The sequence below is a fragment of the Mauremys reevesii genome, linkage group 4, assembly GCF_016161935.1.
Source record: "Mauremys reevesii isolate NIE-2019 linkage group 4, ASM1616193v1, whole genome shotgun sequence".
Lineage (NCBI taxonomy): Eukaryota > Metazoa > Chordata > Testudines > Geoemydidae > Mauremys > Mauremys reevesii.
The window spans coordinates 66,622,794-66,644,054 of record NC_052626.1 but is presented as its reverse complement, the minus strand read 5'-3'; the positions used below and the strand labels follow the sequence as shown (position 1 = coordinate 66,644,054).

The 21,261-nt window shown below is 45.4% G+C and overlaps 1 protein-coding gene across 2 annotated transcripts in view; it reads left to right on the top strand.

Moving 5' to 3' along the window:
• Positions 1-20,990, top strand: part of SMOC1 (SPARC related modular calcium binding 1) — a 186,017-nt gene extending 165,027 nt beyond the window's left edge. For both annotated transcript variants that reach the window (XM_039537550.1, XM_039537548.1), the window contains exons 10-13: positions 2,301-2,406; positions 9,178-9,425; positions 13,831-13,881; positions 16,905-20,990. In XM_039537550.1, coding sequence (XP_039393484.1) covers positions 2,301-2,406; positions 9,178-9,425; positions 13,831-13,881; positions 16,905-16,921 — 422 coding nt within the window. In that variant the 3' untranslated portion in view covers positions 16,922-20,990. The remainder of the gene's footprint in view (positions 1-2,300; positions 2,407-9,177; positions 9,426-13,830; positions 13,882-16,904) is intronic.
• The last annotated feature ends 271 nt before the right edge of the window (positions 20,991-21,261 follow it).

The following is a 21,261-nucleotide window of genomic DNA, read 5'->3' as shown; positions in this document are numbered from 1 at the left end:
GGAAAAAAATTCTCTGTAGTAACTCAGAGCCCTCCCCATCTAATGTCCTATCTCCAGCCATTAGGGATATTTTGCTACAAACCAACAGAGATGGGTTAGGTGACACTGTAGGCAGTCTCACCATGCCATCCCATTTGATTCAGGCTGGAGATTTCTATCACATCGTCAGTGTATTAACTGGGCTTAGGTATGATGAGCCATTAGTGATCCACACAGTCACATCAAAGGAGTGAGGGAAGGGGAGGAGAGCTATAGGATGTTCTGTTACTTTCGCATTCCTATTTGCTCCCCCTGCTGAGTAATACTCCCAAGCCAGACATGAGTGAGATCTTCCCAATTAGTCTTAATTGTCTGAGGGCTTGGCTACACTTGAGAGTTGCAGCGCTGGTGGGGGCTTTCCAGCGCTGCAACTTAGTAACTGTCCACACCTGCAAGGCAACTCCCTGGCTGCAGCGCTGGCTGTACACCTGGTCTGCTTGAGGTGTAACGAGTGCAGCGCTGGTGATGCAGCGCTGCTCATCAGGTGTGACCACACACCAGTGCTGTTATTGGCCTCCAGGGTATTAGGAGATATCCCAGAATGTTTTTAACTAAATTACTCTCTTTGTTTTGTTATGCAGCCTCTCTTTGTTTTGTTGTGAACTCGGGGCTCCGGGAGCTGCTTATCTAAAAAACAAACACAGCTCCTGTTTGCTGTGATCAATCTGTAACTGACTGTGAACAATCAAATGAGATATCCCCCTGCCTGCCTCATCCACAGGGGTTGAGTGTTTGCTTTCGATGAGAAAAACAGCGGGGGCGGGGCGGAGAAAGGGAGTCCGTTGGAGCAGCTGCTTATCTGGTCTGCAGGCTGTTTGCAATTAAGAGTAAGGGGTCGGGAAAATTTTCTGATTTTGCAAGGCAGGGAGCTGATACACAGTGTCGGCTCCAAAAATCCACTCTCTCTCTCTCTCCCCCGCTCCCTGTCACACTACACCCCACCCCCGTCTTTTGAAAAGTACGTTGCTGCCACTTGAACGCTGGGATAGCTGCCCATAATTCATCACTCCCAACAGTGCTGCAAATGCTGCAAATGTGGCCACACTGCAGCGCTGGTAGCTGTGAGTGTGGCCACACACCAGCGCTTTCCCTACACAGCTGTACGACCAGCGCCGTAACTCCCAGCTCTGCAACTCTCAAGTGTAGCCAAGCCCTGAGTGACGCCTTTATTGGAGGACTTGGTGAGGTTGTCCAAAGGGTCACCCCATTCTTTGAAGCCTACATTACTGCTGCCTCTACATTAATTGCCTCCTCATAAAAAATCCTGCAGATACCAAGGGGAGAGAAACTTACACACCCACACCCACACACGTGTGTACACGCACAAATACTGTGCTATACAAATCATGTCATGGCTGCGTCCACAAGAACCAGAAGAAAGAAGGAAGGAGAATTTGTCATTTGCTGTCTGCAAGCAACTCTGCTAGTCCCAGCAGAGGGTGAGATGCTGAGACCCCTGGGAGATGACTTCTAGCAAATGTTTTTTCAACCTTCTCATTTCTGCAACAAAAAGCTCTTTTAAGTGAGTGGTCTACTCCTGTTGGCATAGCAGCTTACCCTTTACATTGCTGACATTTTCTGGACTGCCTGCCAAATGAGTGCTAAGGGGCGGGTGAGTGTGTGTAATATACATGATATGGGGAGATGCTAGTGACTGTTTTCCTTAGGTTGGGTATGGCAGAAAATTGAGCCTGCATTACTGCAAAGGAGGAATTTAGTTATAATAATTTGCAAGTCACTTTCAGCTGTCAAAGCGATTGTGGTAAGTTTCTAGATCTTTGTCATGGGTCATGTGTGTGCGTGTATGGGAACGCAGAAAATGTTGACAATGGCACTCTGTGTTGGTGGGAGGCTGCCCTCCTGGCAGGGGTTACTGGGAGCATGCCAGGAATCAGCAGTGAATGCTGATTCTGCTCAGCAGGGGAAGCTGGTGATCTGAGGCCATTACTAGACCCCAGAGGAGTCACCCAGTGACGTGAGGAAGAAGGCAGACAACTGGGGGCACCAACCAGGAAAGAAGTGAACAGTAGTATTCATGCAAAACAGTCAGATCTGGAGGTGGCTGGAATTAGCTGAGTACATGTGAGAGGCTAAAAGCTGCTCAAGGATTCTTCTACCTTTGGTTAGAGACTTATTAAAGGTGCCATGTTGAACCTTACAGATACAGAGACTATGCTATCTCCCCATTGAAGGAGGTTGATTCAGGGTAGCAGACTGACTTTCTGGGTTCTCAAGATACTCTTCCTCTTCATGTTTTGCAGGCTGCCCAGAAGGGAAGAAAGTAGAATTTATTACCAGCTTACTAGATGCTCTGACTACGGACATGGTACAGGCCATTAACTCAGCTGCACCTGCTGGAGGTGGGAGGTGAGTCTGGAGAGCATTCAAACGTGAACAAGACAGCTACAGATCTCTGGACATGTGTCAAGTGGGGAGGTGTTTCTTGCTCTGAACTCGAGATCATTCTAATTCTGCTGGATACAGGAGAACTAATGCCACAGCCCCAAACTCTGTTCTGTCACTGTAACCCCGACCACCTGCCCCTGCAAAACTGTTCTACCATCAAGGTCAGCATATCCCATTTACAGTGTTTAATGAGAGCTCAGTAGGAGGAAGTCACTTTGTCTTTCATCCTCTGGTGCATAAAGAGAGGCCTAATAAAATTCAGATCTGTTTATGGAGGTTCTGTGGACTAGTGGCTATAACGGGACTGAGAATCAGAATTCTTGTGTTGCCAACTCTTGCAATTTCAGCTGGGGCTAGAGGCCCTCTGGCTGTGATGTCAGAAGCTCCAGCCCTCTTGCAAATTTCAGCTATGCCCAGAGGCGCTGGAACAATTTTTATAGTGGGGGTTCTGAGATCCATTGAGCTAAACTGTAAACCTTGTATATAATGGAAACAACTTTAAGCTAGGGTGTGTGGCAGCCCCACCAGCACCCCTAGTTCCAGCACCTATGGGGAAAACCCTTCTGATTGACTGCCTTCCCCATGTCCTCAGTTCCTGGGGAAGAGCAGCCAATCAAGCTGCTGTGGGAGGTAAGCAGAGTTCTCCCCCTTCCCTTTGGAGACATGAGGAATTCTTGGGTGGGGGAGGGGTGAGAAGGAGCAGCCAACACCATTCTCACAGGAGGGGAAGGAGAGGAGGGAGCAGAAACATCCCAGCAGCTCTGCTCCACCCCCTCCCCCCATGAACAATGAGCCATTCTGCTCTTAGCTCCTCTCTCTCTCTGGAAGGGGGACAAGGGACCTTACTGTAGCCCACCTCCCCAGGCCTGAGAGAGCGGGTTGAAGAATCCCTAGAGCTGCAGGGGTTGGCATCACGGGGTTCTGTTTCCAGCTCTTCCACGGATGGTGTGAGAGATATCAGGCAGCCATTTAACTTCTTCATGCCTCTGGTTGCCCATCTGTAAAGTCCTACTGCACAGGAATGTTGTGAGGATTAATATGTTGGTGTTGGTGAAGTCTTGTATATAGAAAGTGTTACCAAAATTGCCCGTTACTTTGGGGTATGCTCATTTCTTCCAGGGCGGGGAGGGGGGTGTTCTGAGCTATCATGCAGACCTTGGTTCTCTAGGGCTGGGTTTCTCCAGCCCCAGAACCGGATGAACACACCCACACATACATTAACAGAGCGGACCGGGTCAATCAGCACTGTCAAGCTGGTCCCTTATATGTCTTTGGTCTCACTGGGCTGGAGGAAGCAGCACTTTCAAGCTGTTACCTTTATGCATCCCAGATTCAGCACATCCCTATCCCCACTCTCACATCAAGTAGGTTACTGCCAGTACAATTATGATGAGCAAACCCCACAGTATTTTGGGTGCTGCAGGGATCTTTAGCTTAGGTAAAAGAAGCGTTGCTGTAGAGTGAATGGGGGAAGCTAAAAACACAAAAGAGTAAAGTTCAGCAAGAGAGAGAGAAGCAACCAGCTTAACCATAAAAGTTATTTATTGAATAATAGTGATAACTACACAAGGAGAGCCTAAGCCAACATAACATACATTATTAAAGGTTAATACCTAAGGTAGAAAGGAAAACAGAGAGAGAGAGAAGAGAAGGGGATCTCACCGCTCCCTGAAGCTTGAACTGGTCGGGGTTCCCAGGTGACGGTGGTAGCTCAGGGTCCTGTGGGCAGGAGACGAGCAGAGTCCCCAGCACGATCAGTCAGGAGAATATGGAGTCCCAGTGGAATTGATGCATAGTTTGGATCTAAGCATCCGAACACTGACTGGAGAGTGAGTAGGGATTTTTGTAGAGAAACAACAATGGTTCAAGGAAGAGCACTAGATTTGTTTATAGGTAAGCTGATGACTCAAGGATTTTCTTTAGGCTAGACAATAGGAGCTGATCACTCTTGGCTATGGGTGGTGTTTTCTTCCAGGGAGCTCACAGTGCAACTAGTCTGCTTCAGTATGTTGGATATCAGTCAAGGATTCATTACTAGAATTGGTCTGATAATTGTTGAGCTGGGTATGTGCAGGCATAGGTTTATTAGCATCTGGAGCAGAGATTCTCATGATGCAGTGCTTCCCTTCTTTTTCTGGTCCCAGAGTTTAGTGTGGTTCTCTGTTATCCATTCTGTATGCAAATTGAGATGTCTCCCTGTCCCATCCCCCATGCAGATGAAGCTAGGGGAGTTGTCTCTGCTCTTCATTTTGTATGCTAATGGTGATGTCTTAATCTTGTCACCCTTGTCAGGAGGGGTCTAGGTGTGTCTCCCATCCACCCTTCATTGCTCTCTGCAAGCCTTTTCTCTAATGGGTTTTGGTTTAAGCAGAGGCTGGTGTGTGTGTGGGGGGGTACCTTTCATGAGTCAGACAGGCTGGATTCTGCGCCCTGGTTCCCCAAGAACACAGAGCTGACTGGTATCAAAAGGCAAAGGATTATTATTCTGGTTTATGTACGGTCTGCTGGATAACACTGAAGTGTTTAATGCCAGCAGAAAGTGCACGTTGAAGTATTTAGAGGTATGCAGGACAGACATGCATGTATGTGTATGTTTTATTTAGGGCAGTCACGTTGGCATACCCTATTGCTCCAGAGAAAGTGAGAGCCATGCATGTGTTTGATGTTGGAGGGTCAATGTGCAAATGTCCCCGACTTTCGTCTTTGAAGATACTGAAGGGAGCAGAATGGTCTCTAATTGCCTGACATAAATATTTGTTTCTGAGGGTTTCACCTTATGCCCAGTTATTCTCATTATTGGTAGTTGTGCATCAATATCTAGTTAAAGTCCGCCAAATCACCGTGGTGGCCGAGAGCCTATGAACTGAATACTGTACAGTCCATCAGGTACCAATATGCCTGGCATATCCGAATGCATACAAACAGAATGACAAATGTTTGTACAGTAGTACAAGTTTAAATATGCTAATGTGGAAACACATTGTTCCCTTCCTAGCACTCCAAATGCCAATTTGGGGAAATTTGCATGGTACAAAAACAGTGGATGTGGGTAAAGGAAAGCCCTTGAGAATATATCATATTTATTTAGCATCCCTTTTGGATTTCTCAGTCAGCACTCTTGCAAATAAATTTGTCCACAAAGTAGTATTGTAGGGAGGAGAGATGTCCATAAGGACCAACTACCTTTCTAAAAACCTTGAATGCTTACTTCCTAAGTCCTCAAAGCGTTGTGTATTTCTAACCTTTTAATGGGGCCCTTTCTGGCAGCATCCTTCACTATCTTGCTTTTCACAATCTTCATGTTGATTTATTTCAAGCTACAGTGTCAACAGCCAGAGCGCGAGGAGAAAAAGAAACCATTCAACAGCCCACTCCAAGTGAGGCAGATTGCTCCACCACCCAAATATTTTGCATGCCTGCAGCCATAATTAAATGCAAGAAACTCCTCTGACGTAAACTTCCACATGCACCAGGCCATCTCCAAAGGGCGTGTCCTGCTTTTCTATTGTACCACACCATTCTGGTGCCATATATCTTGCAGAAAAAGCATCTTAGGAATCAGAGACTTTGAAATAAATAATGTATTGGTACAATTTTTATTTTGGATCTCTGAGTCTGCAGAGTTAGTGCTGCAAGTCCCACTGTACAGTCCTCCTGGGGTGGAGGTGAGGGGGAGAATTCTAGTACAGTTCAGAAATTTCTAAAAATGACCTCAAATTGTTCTTTTATTCTCTCTAATATTTTATCTACAAGGTCCAACTTCTCACCAGTGCTAGAAACTAAATGTTTGTCACAGTAGAAAGAGGTGTTCCTAACTCTCAAAAAGGCTAAAACACTCGTTATTAGCCTTGACAATTTGTGACATGTTTGGTTTATGAGATACTGGACCAAAACCTTGCCACTGTGCCCATAATAAATGTTAAGTTTGCACTTCTCTGACCAGGCAGGACACATCTGAGAGGAAAGAAGAAAAATATGGTGGGTCTGTTTGTTTATTTTTTTAATGTCAGCTGAGGTGATCAAAGCTGTGAGACAAATTGCATTTACTTTGTGGCCATCACCACCTATATTATAACTATTGCAGCCAGAATCACTCCAACTAAGCTTGCATAACAGTTTCTATTCTAACACCCTTTTCTGCTTTCTCATAACTTTACAACACTTTCATCTTTCAGGCTGAAATTTCCCAGTGCTTGCTGCCTGCCCAAATAGGCTGTCACTGCCACCCCACTTCTATTTTTTTAAGTTTGAGCAAAAATAGGCAGTGGTCTGAAGCAAATGTAAAATAATTTCTGATAACGTTTCTGGATGACACAAAGATTGGGAGACTGGTACATGAGCATGAGGTTTATGAGGGTATCAGGACTAAATCAAGACCTTTTGAAGTTTTTTAATGTAAAAAGAGACAGAAAGCCAAAAGACCTGTTTTGGAATAGCTAATAGCCCAATGGTTAGGGCACTTCCATGGGATTCGGGAGACCCAGGTTCAGGTCCCAACTCTGCCTGATTCAGACCAAGGATGTGAATCTTGATTTCCTACATCCCAGGTGAGTACCCTGACTACTGGGCTGTTGGCTATTCGGAGGGTGGGGTCCTCTCTCCATCTTAGACCTGAGAAACTTTTCCCAATGGTAGCTACATGAAAACTGGTATGTTCCCTCAAAAAGTTTTGGTTTCAAGGAATTGGCATTTTCCAAGGAAAAACTGTTTCATTGAAAATTTCCTGATCAATTCTAATACAGAGGAATTTGTAACAGCCCAGAAGTGAATTATGCAAAAGAAATTATCAAATAAAATATTTAAAAATAGGTTTTATAGTTTATTTTATTCTCCCTGTTTTTTAAGGTTCGTTTGTATTTATTATCTCAGGCTTCCCAAGGCCTTGGGGCAGGGCCTTCCCTTCAAAAATCTATTTTTCTCACTTGTAAAGCTGCTTGAGAAGCTTGCCAGTGATCACCATCTTCCCCCAGACTCTGATCACAACCTTCCATGCCATGCTGCAGACTTCCTCTCCTTACTTTTCTGAATTAAAGTGCAGATTGATGAGGTGGTTGGTTTTTCACTTACCTAAACAACAGTATCTGCTTTGTAGAAGGATGCTGAGAAGGCTGGAGGGCCCAAAGTATGGCAGCCCTTTCTGCCCCCCAGCTGCGCAACAGAGAAGATGTCATCCTTGCCCTTTTCAAATGGAGCCTTGATACAGAAGAGACCACTAGTCTCTAAAACTATCACCAGGCTTGTTTCAATGTGTTCAGAGGCTTCACCTATAATGGGATTGAACCTAGGTATTTATACTGCACCCACAAGCATAGAGCCTGAGACCCACACAGGAATCTGAATTTATAATTCACCCAACCTTCCTATCACCATTGGGGTGGAGTAAAACAGCATGCTTGGAATCTGGGCTGCACTCCTGGAGGTCGTCTTACAGAGGCAGAGCACCAGGCGGCAGTGCAGCCATCGAATTACTGCCTACCAGCTACTTTCTGGGGAGGGCTGGCTGAGCTACTTCACTCTTGGGAAAGAGCCTAATGTCTTTGTCCTGGTTTAGTCTTAATCTGTCTTGGCCCCTTCTCTACCCCCACTTGCAGAGGAAAGAAAGCGGAGGCCACCTCTGGAAGCCATTCAGCTTTTATAGCGTCATTCCCTCAAACACGTTTTGTTTCCTCCTCATTGAGAACTGTTTATTTGCTGCTGTTAGATAGGCAGCATGCGGTGCACAAGACATTGTTTGGGGTTTTTTTTTTAATAGCTCCACAGAAACAGTGGCTATTTTCCCCACCATTCTTCTCTGGTGAAATGATGATTTGAAATTGAACGCTGCTGGTCCTGACCCCTTGATTTTTCATCACAGTTTTTCTTTCTCCCTCGCTCTGCAGAATGTGAACCCACTAGTGTTGCATCAAACCTGCAATGCTGGAGTTTGAAATGAAGGAAAAAGGAGTTTGCCTATTCCTTCTTAATGGATTTGTGGCGTTTGCCCGCTGCAGTATTGAATAGTGCCTTAAAACAATGTGAAAACAGTTTTAAAAAATGCAGTGAATAAAATACGTGAGACAAGATCACATAAACAGACACAGCAAAATGGTCGAAAGACTTTTTTTTTCAAATAAATAAATGCATCTTGCATTCAATCAATTCGAAGAGCTGGATCTTGTTCCTAGCGATTGGGGTCCACATCATATAAACCACTGTCACACTTGGCACTAATTTTTCCCTTCGCTGGCAGTCTCAGCTGAGAGACCAAGGACTAAATGGGCCTGAAGACTGAACTGTAGTCTCACTCAAGAAGAGATCCCTCTGGGATGAGGCTGAGGCACAGTGCTTGGGAGAAAGTGGTAGGGAAGTTTGTATTGCTGCTGCCCGGGTTGTCCCTGCTCGTTGGATACAGAAAGGATGACGGTCATTAGGGCTGTCCATCTGCTACCTTTCAGTGGTACGCAAATCCATTCTTTGTCTGTTTATGCCTCTCCCAAACCAGTGCTAGTCCATGAAACTTAATTATAGAGGGAGGAGTTTTGAAACCTGTGATCACAGAGGATCATTTACCCAGGGTACCTAGCCTACTCTAGAAATAACAGCCTCCCAGACCAGGAATCTGCTTCTCCTGGTCATAGGAGGCAAAATACAATACAGGTTGTCATAGAGCAAGAGATGTGGCTGGGCAAAAGGCACTTAGTCATTAACAAGAGCATCCCGGTGGTTTGGGGGCCTGTGTATTTTGTTTTCTAGGTTCTCTGAGCCGGATCCCAGCCACACACTGGAGGAGCGGGTGGTACATTGGTACTTCAGCCAGCTGGACAACAATAGCAGCAGTGACATCAACAAGCGGGAGATGAAACCCTTTAAGCGGTACGTGAAGAAGAAAGCCAAGCCCAAGAAATGTGCTCGACGCTTCGCCGACTACTGCGACCTCAACAAGGACAAGTCTATCTCGCTGCAGGAGCTGAAGGGGTGCTTGGGAGTCAGCAAGGAAGGAGGTGAGCCATTTTCCTTTCAGAACTGGAGCAGCAAGGCAGCCAGCTGTGCCGAGTTAAAAACAAAATCAGCGACATGGCATTGAATGTTTGAGCTGCTCAGCTTACAGGCAAAAAGATGGGCGCATCTAGCAGCCAGTCCTGCAAACACCCTTAATTCTTGTTGTTTTATTATTTGTTTTGTGATGGCGCTTAAGGGAAAGAAGGGGCACAGCCAGTGGGGTTCACCACAGGAAATTCTGTAGGTCTAACATGCTGTCTAGGGGCATACGTGCCCCTTGGCTACAATTACAGCTCCTGGGCCAAGCCATTGGGATGTGTGTGCATGTGCTCATGCCTTTCTCCCAGTCAGCCCGGTCTTTGATGCTACATGCAAAACTCATTTGCACCAGATTAGCACTAGATGGTTGCATTTGGTTGTTAGCACCTTAATATTACTGTTATATCTTTTATGTGCATTACAAACTTTAATTAATGCAAGCCTGTAACATCACTGGTCCACAGTGCTAAAGCAACCGGCTTCCCTAGTTTAGTGGAAGCTTTTCCCTACTCCCCAATAATTTGCTGTGGAATAATATACAATAATAGTAACTGTATTCCTTAATTTTATTACCTTCTTCCACTAAGATTAATGTGAAAAATCAGTATTAGTGCTATCTGGCTTTAGAATGTTTCAGAGAGTTCCACAGGATGACTGTGCATTGTGTGAAGAAATACTTCCTTTGTTTTGTTGCCTGGTACCTATTAATTTCATTGGGTGACCCCTAGTTCTTGTGTTATGAGAAGGAGTAAATAACACTTCATTATTTATTTTCTCCACACCAGTCATGATTTTACCTCTATCATATCCCTCCCTTAATCGTCTCTTTGTCCAAGCTGAAAAGTCCCAGTCTTTTTAATCTCTTATATGGAAGCTGTTCCATACCCCTGATCATTTCTGTTGCCCTTTTCTGAACGTTTTCCGATTCCAATATATCTTTTTCTGAGATAACGCGTCCAGATATGAATACAGTATTCAGGATGTGGGTGTACCATGGACTTATATAGAGGCAATATGATATTTCCTGACGTATCTATCCCTTTCCTAATGGTTCCTAGCATTCTGTTGGCATGCACAAGTAGGGTGGGGGAGTTTTTTGGGGTGAAAGGGTTGGAGGCACAATACTGAACATTTGAGAGTGACGCGGAGGGTATTATAGAGCGGGGGGATCCTGGGACACAGAATCTTCCTTTGCCATTTCTTCTCTTCTGTGTGGTTAAAGAGATGGCATTAAACAACCAATTAAAGAAGCAAAGAGTCTGAAGGATTGAAGGGCAGGTTGGCTCTGCCTCTCTCCTTTGTAGTCTTCCCACTTCAAAAATAGCCAGTAGCTGGCCCCCCGCCCCACTCCACCTTTCCCTGCCACTGTGTCTGCACTCGAGCTGGAAAGTATAAATCCCAGCTTGAGGAGACATACCCACACTAGCTCTGATTGAGCTAGTCCACTAAAATTAGAAGTGTCGCCTCCATGGCACCAGGAGCTTGCCACCCTGAGTACATACCTATGGGCTCAGACGGGATCGTACTCAGGGCTGCTAGCCTCTCACCAGGGGCAGCTCTAGGCATTTTGCCACCCCAAGCACAGCAGGCAGGCTGTCTTCGGCGGCTTGCCTGCGGGAGGTCCCCTGTCCCGCGAATTCGGCGGCAGCCTGCGGGAGGTCCGCCGAAGCTGCAGGGCCAGCGGACCCTCCGCAGGCATGCCACTGAAGGCAGCCTGCCTGCCGCCCTTGCGGCGACTGGAAAAGCGCCCCCCGCGGCTTTCCGCCCCAAGCACACGCTTGGTGTGCTGGTGCCCGGAGCTGCCCCTGCCTCACGCACTTACGGTAGAAAGATCGCTTGGGTCTGAGGAGTGGAGTTGTCTGCCTGCCATATTAGGTCTTCAGTGTCAATTTACCCGGAGTTTTCCCACTTGTGTTTTTTAAAGATAAGCAGGTTTAAATGAATGTCACTATCAGCAGTCTGGCTCTGCAATACCAAGTTTGAATGCAAAGGGCGTTCTCTAGCATCTCCTTGTTCATGTGCAAATTCTGCCTGACCTAAGAGGAGGAGTAAACAATCTCTGTAAAAACACTTACCTGTTTAAGATCAGGAGGGGAAATAAAACCTTTGAGAGTTACTGAAGTGTAGCCTTCAGTTTGTTTTCAACCATATTCAAACAGTACAGTCGCAATAACACAGACTTGCAGAGAAATTTTTGAAATTCCCACGGAAGGTCAAACTGCCATGGGAGAGCAGGCTTGGCTTCTGTGTTCTTGCTCATCAGACTCAGATGCAATGGTGGAGGCGTTGCTTTGGGGTGCACAAGGTGCCTTACTAGATTATAGAATGAACAGTGCCTTGGTGGGTCTGAAAAGCTATTCTGTTGTGTGATTTCCACTAGTGAGAGTTCAGGGGTAAGCAGGTGTATGACAATGCTTTAAATTCATGTGTTTGATGATGAGAGGCATAGGAAGGGTGCTTGCTTCTGTAGGACACCCAAAATATTCAGAGGAAAAAAGATAGCACTTCAGAGAGCCAAACCCACTGCAGTTAATTGTGGTTTCAAGCAGTGCTGAGCAATACCCTCTGGAGGCCTCTGCAGGAGGCGTCAGCCTGTTGGTGACACCCAGAGCTGTATAAAAACAACAAGGAGTCTGGTGGCACCTTAAAGACTAACAGATTTAGTTGGACATAAGCTTTTGTGGGTTAAAAAAAAAAGAAACCGCTTCTTCAGATGCAGATGTATGTGTGTCTAAGCTAAAAGAAGGAGAAGCTCATAGAGATCCTGAATTTTTATTGCCAGGATCCTGAGTAGAGTCCCAGTTAGCTATGGAAGAATCTACCTTTTGACAACAGAGCTGTGCTTTTTTTTTTTTTTTTTCTTCTTCTACACCCTGACCCACAGGCAATGAAATAGGTTAGCTAGAACTTCTCTGACCTTGCTAGGACAGGTGGCTGGCACGAAACTGGCGTTCTGAGGGGCTTTAAATAACTTACCACATTTATTCAAAAGCAGCAAAGAGTCCTGTGGCACCTTATAGACTAACAGACGTATTGGAGCATGAGCTTTCATGGGTGAATACCCACTTTGTCGGATGCAAGTGGGTATTCACCCACGAAAGCTCATGCTCCAAAACGTCTGTTAGTCTATAAGGTGCCACAGGACTCTTTGCTGCTTTTACAGATCCAGACTAACAGGGCTACCCCTTTGACACATTTATTCAGTTCCTCTTATTAATGATTTAAATAATCCAACAGGTTTGTATTGTGGGTTCTAATTTAAACTCCACTATCTCCCTGACTTCGATCTCTCTCTGTCTCCATTCTCTTCTGCATTCTACTGCTTGTGCCTCTGTCTCCACAGATCTCCTGTGGCTCCCTCCCTCCTTCTTTCTAAGTGTCCCCTCATCCTTCTCCTGCACAGTCAGGACCAGATTTTCAAATGCTGGCATCCATTTGTGTGTGTGCAAATAATCAAAGCATACAGTTTTTTGCACCTCCAGTTTAAATCACATAGACGTCAAAGTCCTTGAATGTGTCTGTCTCCAGCCCAGCATGGAAATGGGAAGCTAACTTGCTGATTCTGGTGGGAATGGTTTTCCTCAGATTTCCAGACAGTGACCAAAATTATCAAATATGGGTGCCTAAAATCAGCACCTAAAAGCCACATGTAGGCACCTATATGGAAATGGGCTCACTTTCAGGCGTGCTGTGCTCCTGCAGGTCCCACTGAATTCCCCCTGAGAGTTGCAATGTTCAGCACCTTTGAAAATCAGGCCACTCCTCTCTAGGTGCCTGGGTATGGATATAGGTATCCAAGTGTGAACATTTTGGCCTAACTTTGTATACACCAGACATTCAGATAAGTTTGGACCATCCAGTCTCTCTGAGCACCTTATAAAACTGTCCATTCCTCTTAGTGGCCTTTAGAGAAACCTAAGTATTTTTCTTCTGTCCGGTTTTCCGGTAGTAGGAAGAAGTCTCAGGAACCTCATACCACTAAATATCTTTCAGTTCTTATTCCTCTTGCCCCTGCTCAGGAGCAGGCAGAGAAGTTTAATTCTTACCCAAACTGAACCTTTGGATTTCATGAGATTCCCACATCACAATCCAAGATCTTAGACTTTTAACATCTACATTTTAATCCAGTTTAACTCTAAGAGATGATGCAGGCCAGGACTGAGATGCACTGGTGGGGATAGGTGTGTGTAAGTATAAGGGAGTTTTGCACAGAACCTGCCTATATTACTGCACCCAGCTGCAGTCAGCAATCGTCCTTCATTGTCATTAGCAGAGCAATCATTGCTTTTTCCTAAAATTATCCCCAAAATTCAGAAGAATCAAAAACTGCTCACAGTACTAAGCAAATAATGTTCTTGGATTTTGCAGGTAGTGCTAGCAGTTTCCCCCATGGAAAAAGACAAGGCATTAACCCCTTCAGTAAGTATTTTATCTCTTATTTTTGTTTCCTTTTTCTTCTGTAGCACGCACATACCTCAAAATTCATGGGTCCCTCCCCATTTTCTTGCCTCGCATCTGTCCAACGAGCTGACAGACTGAGCGTAGCTAAGGCATGGAATTTGGAATCAGGGGACTGAGAGTTTCATTCCTCACCCTCCCAGTCAACATGTGAGAGTTTGGGTAATTTTTTAACTTGAACGTCAGTTTTCCAAACAGGGTAATAATATCCACTGCTTATAAAGTAGGTTATTAAAGAACCTTGATTTTACTTCAGGCCTTACTCTGCGGTGCTTCCTATTCAAATATATTTAAAATTTCCAAATGCCACATACTGCATTTCAAAAGCCCATTGAAGGACACGGTAAATCTTGTGTTGCCCACATAACAAACAAGCACATGATTCTTTTAAAGAATTAAGAAATGCAAATTTCTCACAAATTTGGTTGGTAAAGGTAACTGGGTAGATGGATTAAGAGCTACCTAACTGACTACTTTCTGAGATCTGTTAATGTGGACTAGAGCTGTTTCTAGTGGGGTTCCATAAGGATCAGTAGGACTGATGCTATTCAACATTTATCAATGACCTGGAAGTAAATCGCTTTTGATTTAAATAAAGATTGGCAGAGTGGCCAATAATGATGAGGACAGGACAGTCATACAGAGCAATCTGGATTGCTTAGGAAGCTGGGCCCATTCAAACAAAATTCTTTTTAATACATCTGCAAGATCATACTTCTAGTAACAAGGAATGTAGGCCATAGCTACAGAATGGGGAACTGTTCACTGGAAGGCACTCACCCTGAAAAGGATTTAGGGATCAGAGAGAATAAACAACTCAACATAAACTGTGACAAAAAAGGGCTAACGTGATCCTTACATGTATAAACAGGGGAGTAGTGATTAGCGATATGGAGGTGATTTTACCTTTGTTTGCAGCATTGGTGAGACCAAGACTGAAATACTGCACAACATTTAAAAAAGGATGGTGAAAAAATGGAGAGGTTGTAGAAAAGAGCCACAAAAATGATTTGAGGGCTGGAGAAAATGCCTTCCAATGAGAGACTTAGAGTGCTCTCTGTTTAGCTTTGCAAAAAGATTCAGAGGTGACTTGATTACAGTGTACAGGTACTTTCACGGGGCAAAAATAGTGAGTACTAAAGGGCTCTTTAATCAAGTGGAGAAAAGCATAACAAGAACCAATGGGTGGAAGCTGAAGCCAGACAAACTCAAAAATTAGGCTCAGATTTTGAACAATGAGGGGGATTAACCCTTGGAACAAACTACCAAGGGAAATGGTAGATTCTCTGGCTCTTGATGTCTTCAAGTCAAGAATTGGGTGCCTTTTGGGAAGACATTCTTTAGCCAACTTATTGGGCTCAATACGGGGTACTGGGTGATATATAATGGCCTGTGATATACAGGAGGTCTAAGTAGGGGATGAAATGGTCCCTTCTGGCTTTAAAATCGCAGAATCTATGAAAATAATGGAACAACCTGTAACTCTCACCCATGGATAATTGCATTTTTTATGTGGTGTTATCTTGACTCTTGTATCTTAATACTTCCCATGTAACTGTAGCCCTTAGAACATCGATCAATTGACAGAAGAATTTTTGTTAAAACATTTTAACTATTTTATTTTAGACTAGATCCTGTATTTGACAAAGCATTAGGCAAGTCAAAATTTCAAACCAGAGCAGTTTTCTAATGAACTATAGCTCAGAGTATCAAATTAATTTAGTTCAGACTTTGCAGGAACATTCCCCTTTGCCTTCAGGTAAAAATGGCAATTTTCAGTCCTCCCTGAGCTTCATGTTGTATATGTGGAACATGGCTATTTAGCCACCATTATAGGAGAGTTCTGCTTCCTTCCTGCTATAAATTTTTTCTGTATCCATGCAAGGGCCAGCCACAATCTGGTCCAGTGGGCTACCAAGGGCCAGTAATGTGAACACCATCTGTATGTCTGTCTTGGCTAACAGACAGAGGAGATGTACTGCAGGGAAAAATGTGTAACTCCATTAAAGTACAAGGATACATTGTCTCTCGCTCATTTCCAGTGAAGTGAAGGCCAGTGCATTAGTGAAACTTGCAGCTTTGCTTCCAGTAGCTCTCGGCCTTGCTTTGTGCTACTCTGTGTGGGATTTCTAATCTCAGAAGGGTTACTACTGGAACCATGTGGCAGCAGTTTGTAGCCTCAGGCTTTTCATAACAGCAGTGGATGCAAACCTCAATACAACCGGCTAAGCAACCCCATTGCTCCCTCACTGCTGTGGCTCCCCCAGATCTTAAGAGCTCTGGGGATTTTCAAGTATTAACATCCCTCAACTTCCAGTGAATCCACACCCCAAGTTTGCTGGGTTTCCTAAAACCCCAGCATGAGCTTTGGAGCCGGGGCTTTAGCAGCATAGTGGGCTTTGGAGCATGTTGTCCAGGAATGCTGCTACAAGGGGTTAGCAGAGAGGTTTCTGGGTCCTGCTGCTGGAGGGTTGGGGAAAGGCTGCTTTGACTTGTGATTGAATTCTTCGCAGACCTGCCTGCTTGATGGGGTAGGAACCCAGCTGGCCACCCTTCGAGATGATTCACACTGGTAGTGCAGTGAGAGCTCCATCCGACTCTCTCCAGAATCAGTAGGAGTTCTGCTCTTTAATGGGGACAAGATTGGGCCTTCGGTAGAAGAGAGGGTGTAGGGTTTTGCCCAGACCATTCACCCATTCCCCAGGAGGGAATGAGTAGCCATGGTTTGTGTTTAAAAATACATCCATGCCTAAGGCTGTATGTGTGACTCATCCAATGCTGCCTCTACCACAAGGCTATTGTTTAAGTCCTAGTCCTTGTCAGCCTTGCAGCTTACTATGAAATGGTTGCTCTCCAGAAGCCTTGTTCTGTCACAGAGAGGCTGTACAGCACGCTTACACTGGCTGGCTGCAAGTTTGGTTTTAATTTTGGTTTTCCTCTCTCACCTCCCTCAACCAATATTCTTCCTGACCCACCACCTTCAGTAGGACGCCTGGTCTAGGAGCAGACATGAATAGAAGACAGAAGGCCACCCGAAGGATGGACAGATGGACACCCTACTGCCGTGTGGCATTGGCAACATCCAGCGTAGCAGAAGTGGCACCCAGAACGTTTGCACTTTTTTTAATGATTGGTTTGTTTTTTTGTTTTCTTTTAATGCCATTATCTAATACTTTGGGGGAGGGGGAATGAGAGCATGACTTAAAAAAATACCATTTGGACAGCTACTGACAACTTAAGTTTCTGAGTTCATGGGGACTCGAGAAGAAAGAGATTTTTATATACTGTATATAAATATATATGTAAATTGTACAGTTGTCTTGTACAGGGGTTGGAGTCACTGTTTGGTCCCTCCCCTCAATTTCATAGGCTGTTAGGGTTAAAGGGACACCTTGACTTCTGGAATCCAGTAATGCAGTGATGTCTGCAACCGATCCATCCTCTGGCCACAAATTGTGCACTCTTTCGCTATCTCTCTAGCACCTCCGTGTGCATAAAAGCAAGTGTATTGCCACAGCTTGTGCTCACAGATGTGCACTAGGGGTCTCAGTCGTGCAGTAGGCCAGATGCTTCTTGGGAGTTACTGAATACACCCGTCTGCCACTGGAGTTGAGGGCCTGCTGCAGTGTGCGGGATTGGGCCTTTGGGAAAGCAGCGCTTCTTTCCATCAACGAACCGCAGATAAACAAGCAGGAATGGGTGCGAAGTTCAAACCTGAACCACGGAAGGCACAAAGATAGCTCCAGAAGCAGCTGCAGATTGGGTAGTGGTGAACAACAAACCTGTTGCCATCCAGACAAGGAAGACATGCAGAGCAGATGCCATATCTTGGAAATCTAGTGGCACCAAGAGCACAAGGAGGAGTACCAACAGTAGGGAGGCTCAGTATAGGCCCCAGTAGTGCCAGTGGAGTACAGGGAAGGCACAGAAGTCCTGCATCTTCATGTATCACAAAGTAATCATAGAAATATCCTCTATTCATATATTAGAATAATACAAAGGAGAAAGCATGATGTAGCTCTGCTATGCTCCTGAAGCCCCCTGCAGCCTGCTTAGTGCTACAGGGGAGAGATGAGAACACATATGTCAACAGAGAAAGATACAGCAAGAGGCCTGTCTCTAGGAGTCTAGTTTCATCTCTGTCATTTTAGCCCAGGCTCATTAGGAAGGCGTTGTTCATTACAACCTGAACAATAGCTGCTCGTGCCATGGGTTCCCGTGCTTGCTGTGTGTGACTATCTTCCCATGCAGTAGTCTGATCTATCACAGTTCCCACCTCCCAGGAATCTCTGTGTTCTGATGTCTCTAGTGCAAGCCGTAATGACGCACACTATGAAAGCCGTGGCAATGGCCCAGCTTGAACAGGCTGCTGCGTTCAGAGATCACAGTGACCGTTTCAGCTGGTAGTGCCTTGGCCAAAGTTAGTGTCTTTTTCTTCTCAGTTAGACACACTTGTGAAATCTGTGGAGGGACAAAATCAGCCAGGTCTGTGCATTAGACAGCGAGGGGTACGTGGAACATGATGGGAAGCAGCAGCACATTCCTGCTTTGTGCATCTTTAGCCTGTTTGACCATGTGCACGTTGGGGGGGGGCATTATTTACAGCCAGCTCTCAGATGTCAGACACGTCACACTCTCCTGCCACTTGGATTTGGACTGCAACCTTTGTACTCCACTTTCTTACACACATATTCTCTATCTAAACTAGGGTTGCCAACCCTCCAGGATTGTCCTGGAGTCTCCAGGAATTAAAAGATTTATCTTTAATTAAAGATTGTCATGTGATGAAACCTCCAGGAATTCATCCAACCGAAACTGGCAACTCTCTACCACCTGCTGTCTGCATTCTGCTGCAGTAGGGGGAGCAGCTCTCTGGTGACATTGTTATCCATGTACTTTGGCTGTTTTGCTCGCAACGGGGCTGCTGTGTTATTGCATATAATGTGGTGAATGGGATTTCTCACCTCTCACCTGTACACACGCAATGTATAATCTACTCTCAGACTAATGAGAATTGGTAGACAGGCACCATTATGTACAGTGTTCGTGTGCTCTGGGTTTGAAACTAGTCCTTATTTGGACAGTGGCAAAACTATACGTGCAATACCCTTGAAGTGTCTTGAAATGGATACTGCTCCTAGTGCCAGACATCGTGCCAGGCTGTTGTAGGGTGACCCCAGAACATTGCAGCATTGCATCTCAGCAGCATTGCATCGTGGCAGAGAGGCCTTGCATCACGCTGGGCTGCGTGGCTTTGCGACATGGTGTTGTGACGTAGCACACTCACAGGGTGCTGCTGTGACATCACTTGGTGACAGCAGTGTGCGTGCTGAACTTGCATCACAACACAGCAAGTTCACGCCACACTGTTCGCTAATTAAATATTCAGAGGGGGCAGGGCTCGACTGCAAAAATAAATTGCTAATTGGATTCCAGAGCATGGGATCTTCTGAATGAGAGCAGGATTGAAGCTGGGTTAAAGTGTTTGGTCTGGATTAAAAAAATCAACAACAGGAAACTCATGACAAGTGTCTCCCTGAAGCACAAATCTCACAAACCCACCATAAAGAAGAACCGTTGTCTTTAGTGAACAGCAGCACCCGCTGCCGGCTTCTCATTGTAAATTACATACATTGTATGTGCTCTTCTGGCTTTTCCTTTTTATACTTTGGGGCAGGTGGGTATGTGTACATTGAAACGATTTGATTTAGTGTATAATGAGAAATGTCAGTTTCCTCCACTAATCCTGTTGTAGGAGTGAAGAATGAACCCAACTTTGTAAAAACTCCTTTTCTTTGTATACTAGTTTTAGGAATGATAAGCACTGGCTGCTGTTTTCACTTATAGTCACAGCCAGCACGAGCAAAAGGTTGGATGCCAGGGTGGGCTCTCTGATATGGTCTCTGAGAGCAGCAAATCTTCAGCAGCAGAAGTAGGCTGGTAGAGGTGGTCTCCACCTGTTAGCTCAGGGCAGTAAAACCCCCTAAATCCAGCCATGGTGGCTGACACTCTAAGACTCATTGCATCTTTTCTGCTGGAAACTTTAAGCCAGTGAGCTCACATTGCCTATTGCCATGTAAACCCTTCTGCAACCTTTGTCCTGCTGTCCGCCCTGCCTCCCTTCTCTCTAAAGGATGCTTCAGAAACATACCACATCTACTGTCTGCAAGTTAATAGTCTGGGCGCCTCTTCAAGGAAGCCAAGCTATTGTCTGCTTGTAGGGCCAGCCTCAGAACCTGTTGGGTCCTAGGTGAAATCTGCCAGGGGATTGCCTTCCAGCCTGGGTCTGCTGATGGAATGGGAATCGAGCAGTACACTGCCTTCCCCTTCCATTCCTGCTGGAGAAGGAGTTACTGGGTTTACATAGGGTCCCGAGCAGTTTCTCCCATGGCTTGTGCCTCACATTACTGTTTGTGCATGAGGCTCCGAGTGATTCTGTGCTGCTGGACCATAATTACAGCATAAATAGTCTAGCTTTTTGTGTGTTGGACAGTCACACAGACTATCCTGGCCCTGTGGCATAGATCAGTCATTCAGTTGTCCATATCAAAACTGCACAGTGGCTGCAGCTCTCTGACAGTTCTCCCAGAACTAAAACTAGAAATGTTAGCAGCAAGTCCTCCTGCAGCAGCGCTACAGTTCCCACCAGAGAACTGAGTGCCACCCTGTCTGTTGGGAGGTAGAGCCGAGCACATCCTTTACCAGCAGGAGCAGGCCAAATGCTGTTCTCATTTACGGCACTGAAGTCCATCGGTCACACCGGTGTACACGAAAGCAGAACTTTGTGCATGTCTCACCCACCTTTGTGAATCCTTCTGAATATGTTCATGGCTGTTCTGAGTGAGTGGTGAAAACAGCCAGGACAAAGAAGAGGAGGCCAAGGGCCCTACAGAGTAAGTCTACATCCAGCACTGGTCCTGTTGGAGGGGGAAGATACTTCCTTGTTCACTGATCACCAGTGAAGTAAATTTGGTATTGTCTCCCACAGTGGGATTCTGATGACAGCATTGTTCATTAGAGTGAAAGGCAGCTGGTTGGTTTTGGTTTTGTAATAAAATAGATAAACGTTGCTTTGGAGTCTTGTGGAGCTTTAATTTCCAGAGTTCATCCCCTTCCTCCGCATCTCACCCTGACAGTTGCCTAAGCAGAGCCCTGGGAAATGGGCAGTTTCTGTTCACAGTGGTCCATGCCAATCCTTAGTTTATTCTGGTCCACATGGGGTGAGCTCCACACGTCACTTTCATGAGAAGAGTGAAACACACCCAAGAGCTCAAAGTGAAACTTGGACAAAAGCAGCCCCTTGAATCAGCCCAGGATCACGCAAAGGCAGTGGAGCCTCAA